General features: G+C 56.3%; 2 protein-coding genes across 5 annotated transcripts in view; one reads left to right on the top strand and one right to left on the bottom strand.

Annotated features, from left to right (window-relative positions):
• SIL1 (SIL1 nucleotide exchange factor) overlaps positions 1–9,693 on the top strand; it is a 96,781-nt gene extending 87,088 nt beyond the window's left edge. For all 3 annotated transcript variants that reach the window (XM_042024765.1, XM_042024758.1, XM_042024751.1), the window contains exons 8-10: positions 4,900–4,996; positions 7,086–7,250; positions 9,240–9,693. In XM_042024765.1, coding sequence (XP_041880699.1) covers positions 4,900–4,996; positions 7,086–7,250; positions 9,240–9,590 — 613 coding nt within the window. In that variant the 3' untranslated portion in view covers positions 9,591–9,693. The remainder of the gene's footprint in view (positions 1–4,899; positions 4,997–7,085; positions 7,251–9,239) is intronic.
• Positions 9,694–14,390: 4,697 nt separating this feature from the next.
• The window catches only part of CTNNA1 (catenin alpha 1), a 105,246-nt gene continuing 99,750 nt past the window's right edge, over positions 14,391–19,886 (bottom strand). For both annotated transcript variants that reach the window (XM_042024678.1, XM_042024685.1), the window contains 2 exons: positions 18,168–18,302; positions 14,391–15,521 (listed from right to left, as the gene is read on the bottom strand). In XM_042024678.1, coding sequence (XP_041880612.1) covers positions 15,234–15,521; positions 18,168–18,302 — 423 coding nt within the window. In that variant the 3' untranslated portion in view covers positions 14,391–15,233. The remainder of the gene's footprint in view (positions 15,522–18,167; positions 18,303–19,886) is intronic.

The raw sequence follows: 19,886 nt of genomic DNA, 5'->3' as shown, positions 1-19,886 counted from the left end.
GGCCCCTCCATCCCACTCCCCTGCACACCTCTGCTTGGTCCTTCCCCACGTGGCTTCAGCAGGATGTCCAGGAGAGGAGGTGACCCTTTCTTTCCTAAGGTCTCATGCAGTTTCTGCAACAAGCAGGCCATGAAATAAATATTCTGTGTGTGTCCTTGTCAGAGCAGGAGAGACGAGGGCATATGCCTGCCTGCCCTGCTCTGTGCTTCCAAGTCCCTGGGTCCCTCTGCACCACTTGGCTTGCTTGCTTTTTTTTTTTTTAATTTAAATCTAATTTTGCTGCCTTATTGTAAGTTCCCACCTAACTCCAGAGCTGCTGTCGCCTCAGGGCTGTGTTGCTGCTTTTCAGTCTTCCCACACCCATCGCATGTGCAGTCTGCAAAAACTTTGAGAAGTCTCTCCTAAATTTGTGCACTTAGGGTTGTCCTAGGAGGAGTGGAATGAGGGTATCTCTTAACAGAGAGTGCTCTTCAAAAATCCCTTCATCTGCAAAGTGGGAGCTGCTTCCATGCCATGGGTTGCCAGTGAAAATGGCAGAGAAGCCCATGCTGGATTTTCAATCCACCGTACTTGTGCTGCTCCACAGCATTCCCAAACCAGCATCCAGGGATAAAGGGCAGCCATGGCAGGAGCAGGTCCCTACCAGCCAGGTGCTGGGGAAGTGGGGGGCATGCAGAGGCTGTCTGGGGGGCTCTGACCCCAGCTTGTGAGACCATCTCTCTTCCAGGACACCTCCATCCTGCTTGGGGATCCTCTGGCCAGTCATCCACATCCTGAGCCTTGCTGATTCCACAAAGAGATTTAATGGAAGAAAAAACAGGAGGAAGGGCACAAGCATCCTGACCTGGCAGCGTGGGGAAGGTGCTGGGTCCCATCTTTGCTTTCACCCCCTGCCCAAGGCAGGCCTGCTGCTGACCAGGCTCTGCATCAGCTTCCTTTTGGTTTCACTCCAATAGCTGATCCCAGTTTAATTCCTCTGCTCCCCTCTCCCTGAGCTGTTGAGGCTCACGTTGCTCTGGCAAAGCAGCTGTGACTGTAATAATGTCCGGCCCCTCGTGGGAAGTGGTGATTCCAGCACAGGGAGGTGTGAAGGGGCAGACAAGGTTCTCTCCAGTGCACAGGACAGGCTCAGGAGGAGGTTTGCTGGTGGCTTTCCCTCCCCTGCTTTTGTGTTTCCCCTGTCCAGCAAAGGTCACCCTCCCCAGCCACTGAGAGGGAAGTGCTGGGCTGAAGAACTGGCACAGTAAAGCTGTGCTTACACAGTCACAACCCCAGAGCCAGGGAAGGGGGGATCCATCTCCAGGATCCACACGGAGAGGGGCTGATGGCCCCTGCCTGGAGCTGCTCAGAGGGGCTCTCCCAGTCTGGGATGGGTGGCACATGTCTCAGGAAGTTCAGGAACTCCCACCACAGGACACATCCCACCTCTCAAGGGACAGAGCTTCCTCAGGAGCTGCTCAGGGATGATGGTGAGGGCACCTGTGGGCAGTAGTGAATCCTGCTGGTCTTCCCAAGATCTTCACCGCTGCTCCACACCTCTTGGCCAGCGTGAACACAGCACGTGCCCCTTAACCTCAGCCTGTCCCAGTGCCTGGGCAGTTTCTTGCGTGGATCAGTCCCAGTGGGCCTCTACCCAGCCTTGTTTGCTACTCTTTAGCCACAGACTGAGAGAGGTGGGTGTGATGGATGTGGGCAGCACAGCTGGGAGGCACAAGGACCTCAGATGTGCAGTGAGGGCCACATCTGGAGGGGATGTGCTGTGACCCCACAGCCAGGCTGGGTTCCCCCAGGACAAACTGGGGCTGTTTAGCACACAGGGGTCTCTTTTGGGAAGCTGCACGGGGTTTGTGTCGAGTCCCTGTAGCCCTGTGGCTGTTCCTGACCCAGGAGAGGGGCTGATTAATCTCATCAGTGGAGCACACCCAAATCTGTGCCATCACTGCAGCATTATGGGATGTCACCATAGGCTGGGCCCTTGGCCCAGCCTCAGACTCCCGTTGCAGTGAATTTTGTTGCAGGTGCCACCATCCTGTCTCCATGAGCAGATTAGCACGGCTGAATTTCCCATGCGAGCGCTCCACACTCTGTCTCATTGTGTTTATTTTGTTCAGGCTGCTTTTCCCTGGGCTTGACAGTGTAATTTGTACAGATCTGTGCTGAGTTTTCCAAACCTTCAAATGAGCTTTTTTGTTAGCTTGAAGCCAGGGCCGTTGATAGCAGAGACAGAGCAACAGGAGCACCAAGAAGTGAGCGGCACACCCAGCAGCCAGGAAGGCTCCCTCACCTCCAGAGCTGCTCCTTTGCAAAAGCTCCATGGTTCAGAGATTTTAATTAGATCAAATCCTCCAGGTGACCAGCCAAGCATTAAAGGCATACCAATTTCTCAGTTGTGTCTCTTGCTGTAAGAGGTTTTATTATTTATTTTAGAGAGATGTGACAAAGAAGCTTGGATATCCCACGTGTGCCGTTTTCCTTGAATGGCACCAGGAGGTCTCCAGCCCAGGGGATTGTCCTTCCAGTGCAGTGCCTTTCTGCAAAGTGCCTTCCTGCAAGCTGCTTCTGCACTTGCTCTGGTCTCCATTGCCCAGAGGGACTTGCATGTGAAATTGGATCAGATTTTTGGACCACTTTGTCAGGGCCATGGCTGTGGCTGCAGGTTTGCTGGAGATGAATGAGAGCCCCAGTTGTGAGCTGGGGGAGATGGCCTTGGGCCCAGGAGTGGCCTGGGGACAGCTGCAGTTTTAGGGCTGGTGCTGTTTGCCTCTGTTGACTCCCCAAATCAGTGTCCAGCCCAGGCCATTCAGAGATGCCATCCATGGGTCGTTGCACAATGTATTGGGGTGGAAAATCGCATCCTGTTTTTGAAGAGGAGACTCCTTTGCACGTCCTGGCATGGGAAGGTTGGGGATGGACTCATGGTGGTAAATGTGTCAGGTCCCACCCAACGCAGGCACTGCAGAAGCTGGTTTGCTCCCAGGGATGCTGCAGGGCTGCACATGTGGGGCTGAGAACTGTGCTGTGAAAGTCTCATCTGCAGGAGGATCCTGGAGCTCCTGGGTTGGTTCTTTCTCCCTCCTGCCCTCTCTGGGCAGGGCACAGATGCCCCCACCTCAGCAGGGTGCCTGTGCCATGGCTCTGCCTGGATGTCTGCTGCAGCAAGCGGCTGAGGAAGGGGAAATCAAAGGTTTTCTTGCCCTGAGGTCAGGCTGGTAATGCCAGCTGGGGAGCCCATACCAGATCTGCTGCCTCTGTGCCACGGGTGGCTCCTTGTGGTGCAAGCAGCACAGCGTGGGTGGAGCAGGGAGGGCACACTGGCTGCGAGAGATGAGTGTGGTGCTTTGCTGTGTCTCTGGGAGCCCTGGGTTTAACTCCAAGCTGCTCCTTGCCCGGCTCCATTTGTCTCTGGTTTTGTTTATGACCCTACCTGCCTCTGTCTCTCTCATTTCATGGAGGGGCTTGGCCATGGCTGCTCCAGCAGCTCCCTGGGAGCACTGAGAGCTGTGGGTGCTGTGCTGTAGCAGGGTGGGTGACCCTTGTCTGGCACGGTGCAATTGCTGCTTCAGAGCTGAGCAAAGGCTGAAGTGCTGGAGCTGTTCCTGGAGTGTGAGAGACCTGGGATCAGACCCAGGATCAGGGATCAGACAGCGGGCACACTGTGCTCTGACTGTGAAAGCCCTGCCAAGGAGGGAGCCTGGAGCATCTCCACCACCTTCCAAGATGCATCAGAAGTGGGCTTGCAATGCGTCAGCGTGGATGGGGGCAATGGTCTGTCTGTCTGTGTGTCCCTGGGCAGCTGCTGACACCCTGACCTGAGGTTTCAGTCTGTCCTCGCAGGCAGAAGGGTGGATTCAGCCACTGTAGTCCTTGGAGAGGAGCTCTTGCTGTGAGAGGTGTGTGGGTGGTTCGCAGCAAGCGAGGAGAGGGGGAAGCAGGAACTGGAATGCAAAGGCTGCTAAGGAGTGGATGTGGTGTGAAGTGAGAGGATTCATGGGGCAGGGAGCCACAGGGGAGGGCTCCTTGCCAGGGGAGGCCAGGTGGGATGGGGGGTGTGGTGGGAAGGCCCAGGTGATCCAGTGTGCCCTCCCCACCCCGACTGCCTTCATTTCAGGTGTGTTTGAGGTGGCTGCAGGGTTTGTACTTTTCCATAACCATGAGCCAGGATTGGTGGGAGCTGCGGGATTTTGGTTTGGGATCAGGCTGGATTGACCCTTGCTCATGTCCACTCTGGGGTGGAAATTTAGAATAGAATAGAAATAGAATAGAAATAGAATAGAAATAGAACCACTGAAGCTGGAAAAGCCCTCCCAGCCCATCAAGTCCCAGCTGTGCCTGGTCCCCACCTTGTCCCCAGCCCAGAGCACCGAGTGCCACCTCCAGCCCTTCCTTGGACACCTCCAGGGATGGGCACTCCAAACCTCCCTGGGCAGCCCCTGCCAAGGCCTGAGCACCCTTTCCATGGGGAAATTCCTGCTGCTGTCCACCCTGAGCCTGCCCTGGCCCAGCCTGAGGCAGTTCCCTCTCCTCCTGTCCCTGTTCCCTGGCAGCAGAGCCCGACCCCCCCGGCTGCCCCCTCCTGTCAGGGACTTGTGCAGAGCCACAAGGTCCCCCCTGAGCCTCCTTTGCTCCAGCCTGAGCCCCTTTCCCAGCTCCCTCAGCCACTCCTGGGGCTCCAGCCCCTTCCCAGCTCCGTTCCCTGCCCTGGACACGCTCCAGCCCCTCCAGGTCTTTCTTGAAGTGAGGGCCCAGAACTGGACAGAGCCCTTGAGGTGCCGCAGCAGGGCCAGCACAGGGGACGGGCACTGCCCTGGTGACCACTGCTGGTAAAGCCAGACCAGGGTCCCTCCCACCCTGCCACACCACACTCTGTTGGTGACCTGCCTTTTGCTTTCATCCCTGCAGCAACCCCAAAGTGCAGATCGAGGCCATCGAGGGGGGTGCCCTGCAGAAGCTCCTGGTTATCCTGGCCACGGAACAACCCCTGGCTGTCAGGAAGAAGGTGAGGAGTGGGGCTGCACCTCTGGGCAAAGCTGGGTTTGTGCTGAGCTCCATGTAAACACCCTCAGGACATCACTGACGTCTGGAGAGTGTGGGACCCCCGCTGCTCCCCACGCCGGGTGGGCTTCACTCCCAGGGGAGCAGGAGACGGGCCCTGGGGGCCAGGCCACCCCAGCAGCACTGGCTGGTGCCCACACTCCCCTGGCTCTGTGGTCTCTCCCAGTGCCAGCAGTGGCACATACGGTGGCTCTGCCAGCCCGCGGGGACAGGGCGCGGTGCCACAGCTCCCGGGGGGCACAGGCCAGGGTCCCCATGGCAGCCCGCGCATCCCAGGCTGACAAACACGGGAGCTGACGTTTGGAAGGAGCTAATTGCTGCAGCCAGCCCTGTGTCCTGCCTTTGGCAGAGGCTTTGGAGCAAGGAGCAGCACCAAGAGCCCCCAGCCAAATGTGCAGCGCTGTCCATCGGGCTGGGGGCTTCCTCACCCCCTCCCTCCCTCTTTCCCTCCCTCCCTGCTGTATTCCCTGGAGCATGAGATCCCATTACCCTCGCTTTAGTGTGTGATGCCACCTCTGTAACACCACCTGGCTGCTCCCAAACCCCCAGCCCTGTTTTCCACGGGGATCTCCTGCACGAGGGGTCCAGCAGGCTGGGGGGACCACTGGCTCTTCCATTCGCCTCTAACGAGCTCCCTAAAATATGTTCCCCTTTAGCCCTGGTAAGAGTCCCCCAGCAAGTGAAAGGCACAGGAGAGGCTGTGGAACCCCATTGCATTTGGCCATGGATGTGAGGTGATCCCACGGGATGCTCTGTGCTCAGAAACTCCTCCCAGGAGTGCCTGTGCCTCAACCCAGCGCTCCTTTTGGGGTGGGGAGGGATGGCCGGGCATGCAGGGGCTCTCACAGCATCACTGTGAACCAGAATAATTCTTTCCAGTGAACCTGAATGCCTCGTGCTGGCAGTCCCTGGAGAAGCGAGAGGGGTGGGCTCAGTATTGTCCACGTTCACACACAGCTGTACAAGACCCTCCAAGGGCTGAACCCCCTTTTCCAGGAGGACAGAGGCTTTAATTTCCAGCTCCCGTGCTGTGTGCAGTCTCCTGTGTCTCCAGACCAAGGACAGGCCGGTGCCCCGGCCCCTTCCCGCACAGGGAGCAGCCCTGGGCTCCGCTCCGGTGGTTCTTCCGCACCGCTGCTCACACGGCAGCGAGGCCAAAAGTGCACTTCTTCCCTCCGCCGTCCTTTGGCCTACGATTAAAAAGGGAGACAGCAGCATCTCAAATTCACCAGCGGCAACTCGGAAAATGGAAAATAGAAACAAATGGGGCCGGGGAAGACATGGCTGTCAGCTCGGATCTGTCCGGCAGAGCGGGCCAGGCCCGGCCCCTGTGCGAGGAGCCCGCTCGGCTCCTGGCAGGTGCCCGACAAGCAGCGCATCCCCTGCCCCGGGCGGCCCCGCCGCCCCTGTGCCACCACGGCTGTCAGAGCCAGACAGTGCGAGAGGCAGCGGGGCTGGGGTGGCCCCTAATTGCCTCCTCGGCTCCAAGCCAAGGCCCCGGGGCACCCGTGGGAGCTGGGCTCCGGCTGTTGGTGTGTGGGGCTGCACCCTGACAGGGCCTGGGCTGGGCTGGGTGCTGGGGAATGCCATGGCCTTGCCCTCTGACTGTGGAGGTTTAGGGACATCAGCCACGTGTCCCACATCACCTCGCAGGGATCAGGCTCTGCTGAGTGCTGCTGGACCCCCCTCACCCCATCCCGTGGCCGGGCTCTGTGCCTGCGTGGGGGTCAACAGGGAGAAGGGATGGTGTTGGGTCTGCCAGGGGCTGGCCATGGGCCCCTCTGTGACAGCCCAGACTGGGGTTTGGATGGAAGTACCCAGGTCTGGGCAGCCTCACAGTGCTGGGGAGGGTTGGGATTGCAAAGGGGACTGCTGGGGATGCCCCTCAGCAAGGAAAGGTTGGAATGCATTTTCTGTGGAGCTCCGCACAGCTGGAGCGTGTTTCTGCTGTCCCCACGGGGTGCCATGAAGAGGAGCTGTGCCACATGTGATGGCCATGGCCACTGTGCTGATTGCCCTCTCCTCTCCACCAGGCTCTCTTCGCCCTGTCCTCCATGCTGAGACACTTCCCCTATGCCCAGCAGCAGTTCCTCAAGCTGGGTGGCCTCCAGGTGCTCAGGAGCCTGTTCCGGCAGAAGGGGATGGAGACCCTCCATGTCCGTGTGGTGACACTGCTCTACGACCTCATCATGGAGAAGGTGAGAGCTGGGATGGCACCTGGCACTCCCCACCTTCACCCCCAAACCAGCCAAGGCTGAACATCCTCACAGGTCGAGGATGAGGAGGAGCCAGCCCAGCATCAGTGGGGATGAGTCCCCTACAGCCCCTGGCTGACACCACACGAGTGCCTGGGGGAGCTGAAACCTTCGTTTGCCTTCAAGCCACTGCCACCATTTCCTCCCGAGGGTGTTTGAGCAGCAGGACACCAAGGACACGAGTAGGGATTGCAGGCCCTGGGCTGTGGTGTCCAGCTGAGGCCAGGGGACAAGGCCAGCCTGCCCTGCCGAGAGCCCTTTGCCTGCTGCATGTCCCTCGCTGGAGCCCAGCCCGCCACGTTCCGTGTTTTATTTTCAAATACCCTGGATTACTGCTGTAAATGTCAGTTTAAAGCCTGTCTTTCCTCGCCATGGCTTGTTGTTCAGTCTGTGCATTTCCCTGACTCCAGAGAATGGGAGTTAAATCCACTCTGGCTCAGTTTATGGCCAATTTGCCCTGCGGATTATGGCTGCTCTAATACCTGGGTTGCAGGCACAGCAGAGCAGCACCTCTCTGTTAAATCAGTTATTTTCCAAGAGACTTTGTAAAGGTGCAAATTATTTTAGCAGGTCTGAAATCTTACCAGGTGCTGACTCTAACATGATCCTGTCAGCTCCATGGGAAAGGAGCAGACATGGGCATTCTGACTCAAGCCGTTCCCGTTTGATCCTGCTGCCCATTTTCCAGCTGCCCCCTCCAGCAGCCCCATCTGTTCCCAGCTCCGTGGGTCTGGGGCAGGCACAGCCCTCCAGTTTCTCGGGTTTATGTTAAAACAATGATTTTTAGCTGCTCTTTGGATTGGGAATGCTGAACCCTGGGTGCTGGGGGGCTGCTCTGAGCTGGGGTGGCGGGTTTGGGGTGGGATGGGTGACTGTCAGATGGGTTGGTTTGGAATCATAAACCACCCTGGCAGCGCCCTCAGTGCAAACAGGAGTCGCTGGGGCTCTGAACGGCTCCTTCTGCCACATTCCTTCCTTTTCACCCCAAATCCTGCCTGCACTTCAGCAGGCAGCTCTCCAAGAGGACCAGGAGAGCGGAGGTCTCCTTGGTGTAGTCCCTCCATGTCCCCACTGTGTCATTCCTGTCAGTCCTTGTCACCAGGCTCTCACAGCAGTGCCCAGGGCCTGGCAGAGCCCACTGTCACTGGTGACCAGGGAACACGCTACTGACCCCCTCAGGGACCCACAGCATTGTCCCAAGGCTTCTGGCAGCTCCTGTCCTGCTGGCTGCCCCATCCCGTCCCCAGGGCTGGATTTCTGCCCAGCAGTCCCACAGGAGCCCTCGGCACAGAGCCCTGCCTTACACGGACATCGTGGTTGTCACAGGGGCCAGCACCAGGCCAGCAGGAGCCCTGGGGGAATGGAGCCTGTCTGGGAATTCCATGCTGTCAACAGCCCCTCCACCATCTGAGCCCCAGAGGATGTTGGGGAGTTTCCCTTCCTCCCCCTGGCCCCAGTGCTGCTCTAGGCAGGTCCCTCTCACTGTAAGGGATCCAGCCCCCTGCAGAATTCCAGTACTGGGTTTTCTGGACCAGGCTGGGAGGGGAAGGTCTGGCTGTGGCTGGAGGAGACTGAGATCCCCATCTCCAGGAGGAGCAGCACGGAGCCAAGTGATGATGTTCATTAGGTGCTGCAGGCACCTGTCCAGCAGCAAAAAGCATCAGACCAGAGACTTTACAAGTCCTGCTGAGCTTCCTGCCCCTTCAGCCCCGCCCAGGCTGTGTGACACAGAAACCCCCAGTCACTGGCAGTTTTCCAGGGTGGACAACCAGCCCCTGTGGCCAGGGAGCCAGGACACAAACTCAGTCTGGTCTTCTGTGGCAAGTCCCCATCCAAGGCAGGTGGTACAGGCGTGCATCCTCTACTGTGTCACCTCCTGGAGCAGTTCCTCTCTGACAGGGACATTAATCTGTGTTCCACCACTTCCCACAGATGCTGCTTGAGGAGTCCCAGCACGGAGAGCAGATGGAGGAGAAGATCCAGCAGTACCAGCAGGTCAGGCTGGTGCCGGCGGTGCTGGAGCAGGGCTGGTGCGCCCTGGTGCCCAATCTGCTGGCCATGCCCGAGCACGACACCCGCGAGAAGGTCCTCAAGCTGGTGGGGGTCCTGATGGCCTTCTGCAGGGAGCACTACCGGGGGGACCCCGCCCTGGGCACCGCGCTCAGCCTCCTGCGCAGCGAGTACGAGGAGCTGGCGGCCCAGGAGCAGCGGGAAGGGGACAAGGACGGCTACTTCAGGGAGCTCCTCGGCTCTATAAACACCATCATCCAGGAACTGAGGTGAAACCGTACGTTCAGTCCAATTCCAGGGAATTCAGGGTGGCAGCGTGAGTTTGGCTGGCAGTGGTGTAGGTGCACTTTGGAATAAACTGCTGGACTAAACGAGATCCCAGCACTGTGTGCCAACAACTTCATTCTTAAAACACCTTGGGGTGGGGGGCACGTCCTGTTTTCATGGGATACTGCTGGAAAAATGGAGGTGTACTGTGGAGGGAACAAGGTGGGAGCTCAGCTGGGGAATTTGGGATCTGCAGAAAGGGAACAAGCAGTGTTCTCATGGGGGGCTGTGTTTGTGCTGCTCCCACCCTTCATTGGTTCTTCCTACAGCAGCAGCAACACTGTGAAATATCAAAAAAACCCTGCAGACAAAGTTCACAGCCTTGAGAGGTGACGGCAGCCAGGTGCTGGCCACTGCCATGGGTGGTGTCCAGCAGCTTTCCTGCCAACCCCCTTTGGGGAGAAGCAGCTTTTCCTCCCCAGGCTTTGCCCAGCAGCACAGAGAGGTGAAGGCAGTGGGAGGTGGGAACACAGAGAACACCTGGCTTCCAGCACAGCCAGGGGGGGATGTTTGAATCCCAGCCTTCCCTCCAGGCCTGGCAGAGCCCGGCTGGTCCCTTCCATCCCCAGCCCTTGCAGGGCTCTGCCACCACCGGGGATGGGCACAAATGCCACCAGATCCATCCCCCCATGGCCCTGCAGTCACCGGGCTGGTTCAGGGCCACCAGCCCTTCTTTGTGCTCAAATATTTGTGGCTCCTGTGTACAACATGTCACTTGTCACTGTTAAGTAGCAGGGCTAATTATAACTATTGATTCTGTTTTGATCTTTCTCTTTTCGGGGTTTGTTCAGGCTGTTTTGTGGCATTAAATTTTTTTTTTCTATTTTTATCTGAAATGCATGTCCCATCCAGCCCTGCCAAGGCTTTGCTTTGCTTTGTAGGTTTTAAAAAAATATATTCTATTTCTGATGTTAACAGCCAAGACAAGCATGGGAAGGGGCTTTTCTGCTGGAAACCTGAACCTCTGGAGCAATGCCAGGTGAAGCAGGGATCAAGCAGAACTGGGGGGGATCAGCACAGGGATTTCTCAGGCCCTGCCTGGCCTTGTCACTGTCTCACAGCTGGATTTAAGGTGGGGATTGTCTAACACCTCCTTAGGGGCTGAGCCAGGGAGAAAACCACCAGCAGCCCTCCCTGTCCAACCCCAAAGCCAAAATCCCACTCGCTTCTCCTAAAAGTCTTAAAGCCGACAAGTTTTTGAGCAGGGGCTCATTGGGGACGCCTGGGCTGGCCCTGGGGGTGGAGGGGTGCCCGTGGGGCTCCGGGGCAGCTCGGGAGGGAGCAGGTGGTGTCTCCTGGTCAGTGCCACTCGGTGCCCAGCCCTGGAATAGCCCCTGTGGCCTGGGATGGCAGCAGGACGTGCCTGTGCCCGCGGGAGAGTCCCAGTGACCCTCCCAGCTGTTTCCCTCACACCACCACAGTGACACAGCCATGGACGTGGAGCACTGAAAGGAGGCCAAAAAATGATAACAAATAACAATTTCCTGGCAGTGCTGCTCCCGAGGCACCCGGCACTGGCAGGGCACTCGTGGGGCAAAGGCTGTGTGAGGTCCTGGGGCAGCGCTGACACTCAGGGGCCCCACACCCACACTCTGTGCCCCCTGCCCAAAGGGCATCGGGCTCTGCAGGGGGATCAGGAGCCCCCCTGTCCAGGGCACCCCATCACCTGCTGGGGTTTGCTGGAGTCACCCCAACCCCTGGAGCTCAGCAGCCCCCAAACCCTGGGGCCGAGGTGATTTGGGGGTTTGCTCTGGGGGGGTTTGGCCCTTGCCCCCGTGGGGGTGTGCTCCGGGTTCCTTTGCTGTGCTTGGGTGAGGCAGGGCCTTGGCATCGGGGTGTGGCTGCCAAAGGCCATTCCAGCTCTTGCCCAGAGCAGCTTCTCGTGGCCAGGGGGGCTCACAGGGCACCCCAGCCCAGCTCCTGTATTAGAGAGACCCCTCCCCACCGCATGCCCCAGCCACCGGACCCCCTCCCTCTGCAGGTCTAGGAGGTGGGATAAGCACTTCCATCCTTAATTTTGGAGCTAACAGGGCCCCCCCATTCCTCCAGCTTCCAGAGGGGGTCAGGTGTTAAATGTTGGAGTCACACAGGTGGCCAGGCCAGGAACAGCTCCAGCTCCTTCCCCTCGCACCCACAAGAGCATCAGGAGGGTCATGCTGGCTCAGCCTGAGCTCCCCAAACCCTGGCACCCTTTGGGCAGGGCGGGGGTCGGCAGAGCCCCCGGGCTGTGTCTCCCTGGGACACTCCCCAGCCTCCAACCAACACCCTCAGCACAAGCAGCGGCTGATGTGCCTTAATGGATTTTTCCTTTTCTCACCATTTGTTGGGGTTTTGAATGCATTCGCCCCTCCTCGCCCTCTCCGCTCTCTCCTCAAATCCCGTGTTTGAGGTTTGGCTGCCGTGGCCTGGTTTGGACCCAGCACCTGCCTTAGGAAAGAGCCCTGGGTGCCTCGCTCCCCTCTCCTGTCCCCCCGCTCCCCGGCGCATCCCAAAGGCGGTGGGAGCAGGGAGAGCTCGGGGTGGGAAAGGCGCTCATTAACGGGCATTAAATCGTGGCACGGAACCTTCACACACAATTAAAGCGGCATAAATTCAACGTGGCTCCATTCACCGCGGAATTGAATTAAGAGCACTTGAAATCTGGAATAAGACTATCTCCTGAGGATTTAATGTGGTTTCACTAATACACTTTAGAAGATAATGTGGGTTCATCTTCCTGAGATCCCTGCACTGCCAGGTCTGCCGGGCTCTGGCGCGGCCTCAGCGGAGCTGCTGTCCCACTGCACTGCAAAAAAACCCCCAAATCGCTTCAAATCACTGCAAAAAAACCCCCAAACCTCTCCAGCAACTACTCTGGTGTGTTTCAGGCGATGCCTGGGGAGCAGCCGTGGGGAGCTGGCGGGCAGGGAAATCCCCCAGCGCTTCCCAAGCCACGGTGGGTCCCCCCATCCCGTCCCCGTGGAGGGCAGGGAATTGGGAAGGTGGGGTTTGGCTCCTCGCTCACCGCCGGGGGAGGCGGCTGAAGCAGCCCCGGAGCTCTCCCCGCCCGCTCGCTCCTCCCGAGCCGAGCATCATCCTCAGCAGCCACAGCGACGGCACGAGCCCTTCCCAGCGCTTAATTACATGGAGCAGTAATTACTGTAATTCTCTCCAATTGGCTCCCTAATAAAGTCACAGCTTCGCTGGCGGCCGGACCCTCTCGCTGAGCCGCTGCCCCAGCGTCGCTTTCACACGCAGGGCTGGAATTCCCTGACACAGCGGGATCGGTGCCTTTGGGTTTTGGAGCGCCGGACCCAGCAGGGTGTGGGGTTGGTGCTGAAGAGCCCGGAGGCGCTGCCGGGGCACCAGGAGCCGGCGCTGCCGGGGCTGGGTTCGCTGCGGGATGGGGAGCTGCCCTGCCCTGCCCTGCCCTGCCCCGCTGCAGCCCGAGGAGCTGCTGCTCCCCAGCCCCGGCTCCAGGGTCCCCCTGGGCTGCAGAGCAGCAGCAGCAGCGCCGGTGTCACCACCACGTCCCCCTAGAGCTACTGAAACTGGGGTTTCATGACACTAAATCCCCCCCTCTGCTGTGGGGAGAGGCGTTTGCTCCCCCCCAGCCGCTGCACTCCTGAACAGAGCAATTAAATAAATTACACCGATAATGATTCACCTCGATGCCCTCCTCCTTCTCCAAACCCAAACGCAATTCCCACAGGAGCAGTGCTTGGGTACAAAAGAAATGTGAGTTGAGGTTTTTTGTCCTCGTGTCCCCATCGTGTTCCTGCTGCTCCTGCACCTCCTGGGGTTGTAGCTCTCACCAGGGGAACCACATTTTAATTTCTTGCTGACTTGATGCTCAGTGTTTGTAGCATAAATTAAACTAACCTGTATTTAAAAGCTAAATGCGTGTAAATTGGTCTGTACATCTTAATATAGGGGTTGTTTTTTAAAGCTCATTAATAGATTGTATGGGGGGAGGCATTGGATGTACTCCCTGAACAGCCCAAGGAATGTCACCTCTAAGACAATACAGGAGAATAAAACCCCATATTGTATAAATTCCGTTAATAATGATCTATAAAAGACCTACAGCCTCTCTGTTCTGTTAACCCCCAAATGGCAGTGGAGGAGCACAGCTCCCCCTCCGAGCCTGTTTACATGTTCAGGGTGTATGAAAATAGCCTATAATTCCACTGTTTAATAGCTGTACTCAAGAGGCTAAAATGCTTGAAAACACAATACATTTGGCAAAAATATCCCCACAACTATTTAGCTTAATTCTGATCAGCATTACAGTAACATGACAGCAATAACCTTAATACAGTAAATTATGAGCTGATTGAGATAAATAAAATTCTAACATTCCAGTGCCAAGGCTCAGCTCTAAAATGGAGCTGCAGTTTAGACACTGACTCCAGCCCAGGCTTTTCCAGTTCGGTGGAGGCTCCACAGGAGCAGGCACCGCGGTGCTGCCCCGTGCAGGCACCGCTTCCCTGCACCCGACTCGACTGGGACGTGTGAAACACGCTGAAATTCATAAAATTTAAATAAGACAGCGAAATTATACCTTGTAGCTATAGTTATCACAAATAATGTACAGTCTAAATTGCAGCCTGAGCAAACACGATTTCCTGGGTGCCTCTGGAAGCCCAAGGCGGGATGCAGAGCAATTATGAGGAATGAGCACAAAGCTGATTTGCATCTGAATGGCGGGGGGGGGGCGAGGGGCGGGCTGGGCCCGCGCCATTCACAGCACCACAATACAGCAGCTGGGAAAAGCAACTTTATTAGTGTCCCGCAGCAAAATACATTAGTAATTTGTAACCAGGCATTGAAATTCCCGTCCGTGTCACACAGGAGCGATCGGCCGCCCACACTGGGGGATGTTTCCGAAGCGATTGGCCCCGGGAGCTCCCCCGGCAGCGGAGCCCTCCGGAGGGAGAAGTGCCAGGAGCACAAGGGAAGCACCCCGAGGGCTCAGGAAAAGCAGCATCACAGCCCCAAGACACCACCGAGCCCAGCTCCAAACATGATCCTCAGCAAAGCCCAGCCCAGGCACGGGTGTATCATTTCTTTCCAGCTGTTTTCCAGCTGTGGTCACACGGCCGGTGCCTGCTGCATTTTCAAACTCCTCTGAGCTTGCTCCCTCTCCACCCCACAGCAGAGATACACTATCACACACAATACTTCCATTAATCTTTTTTTTTTAGTAAAATATCTAATTTTTCTCTCTTGATCACCATGATAAACTGAGTCTCTGAGTAGCAGGATCCAGTATTAGTGTTAACCGTTAGTGTTACTGTAAAATCCTCTTTGGTTATAGAATCTTCCATTTAAAGCACGATTATAAAAAACAGTTTCCAGCTAGAAATCCACCCCTGTAATCTAAAGGCCATCTAAATTACCACACTTCTGCAGGCTGAAGATATACTGATAGGACTTAGCAATTTGAGTATCTCCCCAGGTAATCTAAACAAAGTTATCAAAATTATATTAAGTAAATACATTTGGAGGAATAGTAAATTTTTGAAAAATCCTTAGGGTATTAAAAGTAGAGTTCTGGAAGTAGCAGTAGTGGGCTAGAGAAAAACACCCCTGAGCCAGAGCCCTCCTCTAAATACTCTCCATGGCTTTGAACTCACTGAGGGCCTGCACGGGGTTCACGTGCTTCTTCTGGGATGCCCTCTTGATTTTAGTCTGGGTCTCGTCCTGTTTCTCCCTCTTGACCAGGGGTTTCTTCTCTGGAGCCTTCATCTTCCAGGAGACGGCTGGGAGGTTGAGGGAGGCCATGCCCTGGGACTTCTGGTACTTGGTGGACGCCACGTAGGAGGCCTTGACCGTCTGCACCACGGCGTTCATCAGGTTCTTGGCTGCCTGGATCAGGGACATGGCACTGTCCACCTGCCAAGGGGCACACACAGTTACACACCACTGAAAACACAACAGGCCTGGGGGGCAGAACCACTTGAAACAGATTCGTGTAACTGATTTGTATTTGTCCTTTGAAACCTGAGGCTGCCAGTTTGAGGCAGGATTTTTCTTTGGACACTCAGTGGTTACAAACCTGACTTTGCCACCAACACAAAAGCAGGGTTTTCCCCATCTGCATTTTCCATATTAATGGTGATGGGAACGATTTGTATTCTGCCCTTTGCTTTTGTGACTAAGCTTTAACAGTTGCTTATTCTCTAATGAAATTAATAAAGCTGTAGTAGTATCTTAATCACTGATAATAAACATTTAAATTGCCCTAGAATACTAAGTTGTATTGGGAAGGAAGGAACACAACTGCATCACCAGCCAAGCCTGGAGCCCTTTCCCAGCTGGTTCCTGATTTACAAGAGCATCAAAACAAGGATAAACATGAATTTGTCAAAGCTGTAGGGCACAGCAGGGACAAAGAGCTGAGACCAGGGCCGGGGGGAAGAGAGAGGGAGGAGCACTGTGGTGGCCTCAGCTGGGACCCCCTTCTCTAGCAGCCAGTGTCCTGCCCTGGGTGGGATCCCCAGCTTTTCAAGGCCAAATGGTCTGGGACAGGGTTTGATCTGGGGCAGGGTTTGGTCCAGGGCAGGGTTTGAACTGGGGCAGGGGTTCAGCACCTCTGCTGAGCTTCCACAAGAGCTCAGCTGCCTCTACAAACTCAAACCCTGCTGTTACAGACCTCTAAGGAAGGTTCTGGGGAAAAGCTCGAAGCCGTGGCTTGTCCAGCAGCAAACCCAGCCAGGCAGGGGCTGGTGGCTTTTCTGGGGGATTGTCCCCTCCCTTCTACCCTGCTGTGCCCCAAGTGCCACCACAGCACCTCAGATCCTCCAGCAAACCCCTGTGCTCTGCCCTCCTCCTCAGTAGCCTGGAAACCACTGCCACTGCCCTGGACTGTTTCCATGAATCCCCACAGCAGGAGGAATCATTAAACACCAGGAGAGCAGGGAGGTGCTTTTGTGAATGAACTGAGACTGTGCAGGTGCCAGCGCTGCCCGCCCAGGCCGTGGCTCTGCTCTCACAGCACTCTGCTCCATGGGCAGGGTGTTAACACTGCACAGAATCGTCCTTCTGACAGGTGATGTCTCTGCACTGGCTGAGGTCTTCATCTGATTATCCCACGGAGCTTAACACTGCTGCTGGCAACACTCAGCCCTGGTGGACAGGCTCGAGGAGAAGGATAAAACCAGGAGATCAGACTACAGATGGCAGGCTGTTCTATAACTAATTTATGGCAGAGGGGATGTAAATCCTGCAGACACTGAGTAACTGCAGTGAGGCCCTGGAGTACGTACTGCTGCATAGTAACACATCTCCTGCTGTGACAGCACGATGCCTTCAGCCTCCCAGCTCCCAGGACAGGAACAGCAGCACCCAGCAGCACGTCCCAGCACAGCCCCTGGAGCGGCTCTGGGGGCTGGAAAGGAAGCAGCGGGGGCTGGCAGCAGCAGGAGGGGCAGCACAGTCCCATCACCCCCAGATGGGCTCAGCTTGGGCAGGGATATCTATTGCAGACCTCCCCCAGCTGCTGCTGCCCCAAAGCTCTCCTTCCACAGCTCTCCCTGGTTTTTGGGGAGAAACCTGTGCTAATAAGTTTAAGCAACTGTGCTAATAAGTTTAAGCAAAATAAGTTTATCAAACAGTTTCACTGGAAAATATCAGTGGTACAGGGTGCCCAGAGCAGCTGTGGCTGCCCCTGGATCCCTGGCAGTGTCCAAGGCCAGGCTGGACAGGGCTTGGAGCTGGCAGGGGTGGGATTGGATGGGCTTTAAGGTCCCTTCCAACCCAAACCATTCTGTGATTCTGTGGTATCAAAACGGCAGAATGTGTTTTTTCCATTTGCTGTTAAGGATTCAAGGAGCAATACTGGACTATCAGCCAATTCTGTCCCTTCTTCAAACCTTCCTCAGTCCTGACATGGCTGGGCAAAGGCACCAGTGACCAAACGTGCCTGTGCAGGGCAAGGAAGAGTATGCCAGAAGAAATTAAGAATTTAGCTCCTCTGCCCTCCCCGCAAATACCCGTCATACAGAATCCTCTTAGGAGGAAGCATTTCATGAACTACAGTGAAAAAATTATTTGCAAAGTAATGGCTGGAATAAGGAAGCAGGCTGGCCTAGGGCAGCTTCCAGCTGTCAGAAACCAGAGCAGCCACTAAAAATCCCTGCACTCTTCAGGGCACAGCTATCCTGAAATATTAACATCTCTGGAGCATTGCAGGACCCCAGCATGTTCCAAGGCTGTGCAGAGACGTGGGGTAGGTATAGCTGGGCTGATAAAGTGATTTAACCTCACTAACAGTGAAAAGCAGTCTGGAAAACAGATTACACAGAGGTGAAGTGAATCTGTCTACAAACACTGTTGAGTAAGGAAATGTGAAGTCTGTATTTTCACAGCAAGCGTTCCTCCCCAGAATGAGGCAGCAACGCAAACTCTGCATACATTAAAACTCTGAACGCTCCAGCATCTCCTGTCTGCATTCTGTGGTGTTTAACATAAAAGCTCAGCTTGGAATAGCAGTTGCCTGTGGAAGCAAAGCTGCCCGAGGCAGGCGTGTGCCATACGTACCCCGGAGACGACGAGCTCCCCGCCCAGGTTCTGCACCTCGGCCTTCACCTTGCTGCAGATGTTGAGCTGGTGGCAGTAGAGCGCGATGCGCTGCAGGTAGGCCAGCAGGTCCTGCTTGCACGCCGAGTCCGGGCACTGCGGGCAACAGAGGGCACGTCTGGCTCTGCAGCACCACAGCTGGGGCAGGAGCCAGAGGGACAAAGCAGGCAGCTCCCCCTGGAGCAGGGAACGGGCTGGGAGAGCACTGCCCTGCCTGGAACGCTGGGGTTGGAGACAGCCGAGCAGCATGAAAGGCATCTAAAAGCCAGGAGCCATAAACAGGGGTGGCACTGGACAGGCTGCTGGACTCCTTCCAGCTGCCCTTCAGCAGCCCTCCCAGGGAGGAGGAAGAGGAGGAAGAGGAGGAAGAGGAGGAGGAAGAGAAGGAAGAGGAGGAAGAGGAGGAAGAGAAGGAAGAAGAGAAGGAGGAGGAAGAGGAGGAGGACTATTTACCCTCCCCAGAGCTGGTTTGTCAGCTGTAAAAGGTCCTTCCCCTACTGTGCAGGACACGGCAGCAATGGTTTGACACCCAGGATCTCAAGCTGCAACTAGCAGATGTTACCAATTCCTCCCTCAGTGCTCAATCTTAAGTATTCCAAGCTCGGAAATGATAAACCCAACAGCTACTCAATGACATGCAGCAAACAGATTTTCCTGACTTCTGCTCCCATTTTGTAGCAGTGGGGAAAACAGGTTCCTCTCCAGGCACAAAATGACATTTTTAAGGTGCTTGCTGCAGCACTCATCCATAAGATAAAGGTAACTTTTTCAGCTTTGCACAAAGGGCTCTGCAGGAGCCCCTCTGCGGGGCTGCTGTGCAGTTTGGGAAGGTGCCATTTTCCAGGACAGAACTGAAGGGCCACCCCTGGCTTTGCTGAGCAGTGAAATGATGGATGAGCCACAGATGAGCCAGGCTCAGGCTGGATTTCCAGACCAGAGAGGAGCCCAGCTGAGGGGCAGCTACAGTCCAGAGCAGGCTCTGTGAGACAGAAGGGCTGGGGGAAGGGTTTTGCTGCCCATACCAGCCCTGCCGCCCCTCTGGGAGCAGCAGCAGTGGGGTGCCAGCAGCAGGTCCCCCATGGGCCACCTCAGCCCCAGGGGCACCCCACGGCTGCCTGAGGACGAGTGAATAAAGCAGCTGGCACACACTCACCTCCACAGCCCCTTTGCCCACCAGGCTCTGGTGCTGCTGTGGAACAATCCCAGTGGCACCTGTGCCACACTCCTGTCCCTGTGCTCAGTGCCATCGGGGCACCTGCAGCTGCCATGACCAGTGTGGGCACCAAACAGCTCCTGGCCGGGCAACACCCGGGCAAGCTCAGACCTCCAGACACGGCTGGTGCTGCTGCAAGCAGTGTCTGAGACCCCAGTGTGGGTGTATTCCCGATGGCAGGACTGCAGCAGGGCTGGGGGCTGTCCCAGTCCTACAGGCCGTGCCCTGGGGCCTGCAGGGGAGGACTCCTTGCTGCTGCAGGAGCATTTCTGGCCAGAGCAGGGGATGAGAGCTGGGTGTTCACACACACACAGAGCACCCACAGCTTCACATCCATGTGAGGTACATCACACTGTGTCACACCCCCTGTTGCTTAAGCCCTGCTCTGAACCCGAGAGAAGCATCACTTGCTGTACCCCACAGAGAGCTCCTGCTCTTTGTTCCACTGAAATGGCCACTCACATCTC

The sequence above is a fragment of the Corvus kubaryi genome, unplaced genomic scaffold (assembly GCF_017639235.1).
Source record: "Corvus kubaryi isolate FWS band 111438036 unplaced genomic scaffold, C.kubaryi_AGA036_p1.0 128, whole genome shotgun sequence".
Lineage (NCBI taxonomy): Eukaryota > Metazoa > Chordata > Aves > Passeriformes > Corvidae > Corvus > Corvus kubaryi.
The sequence above is the reverse complement of the archived record's forward strand: the minus strand, read 5'-3'. Positions and strand labels throughout refer to the sequence as shown.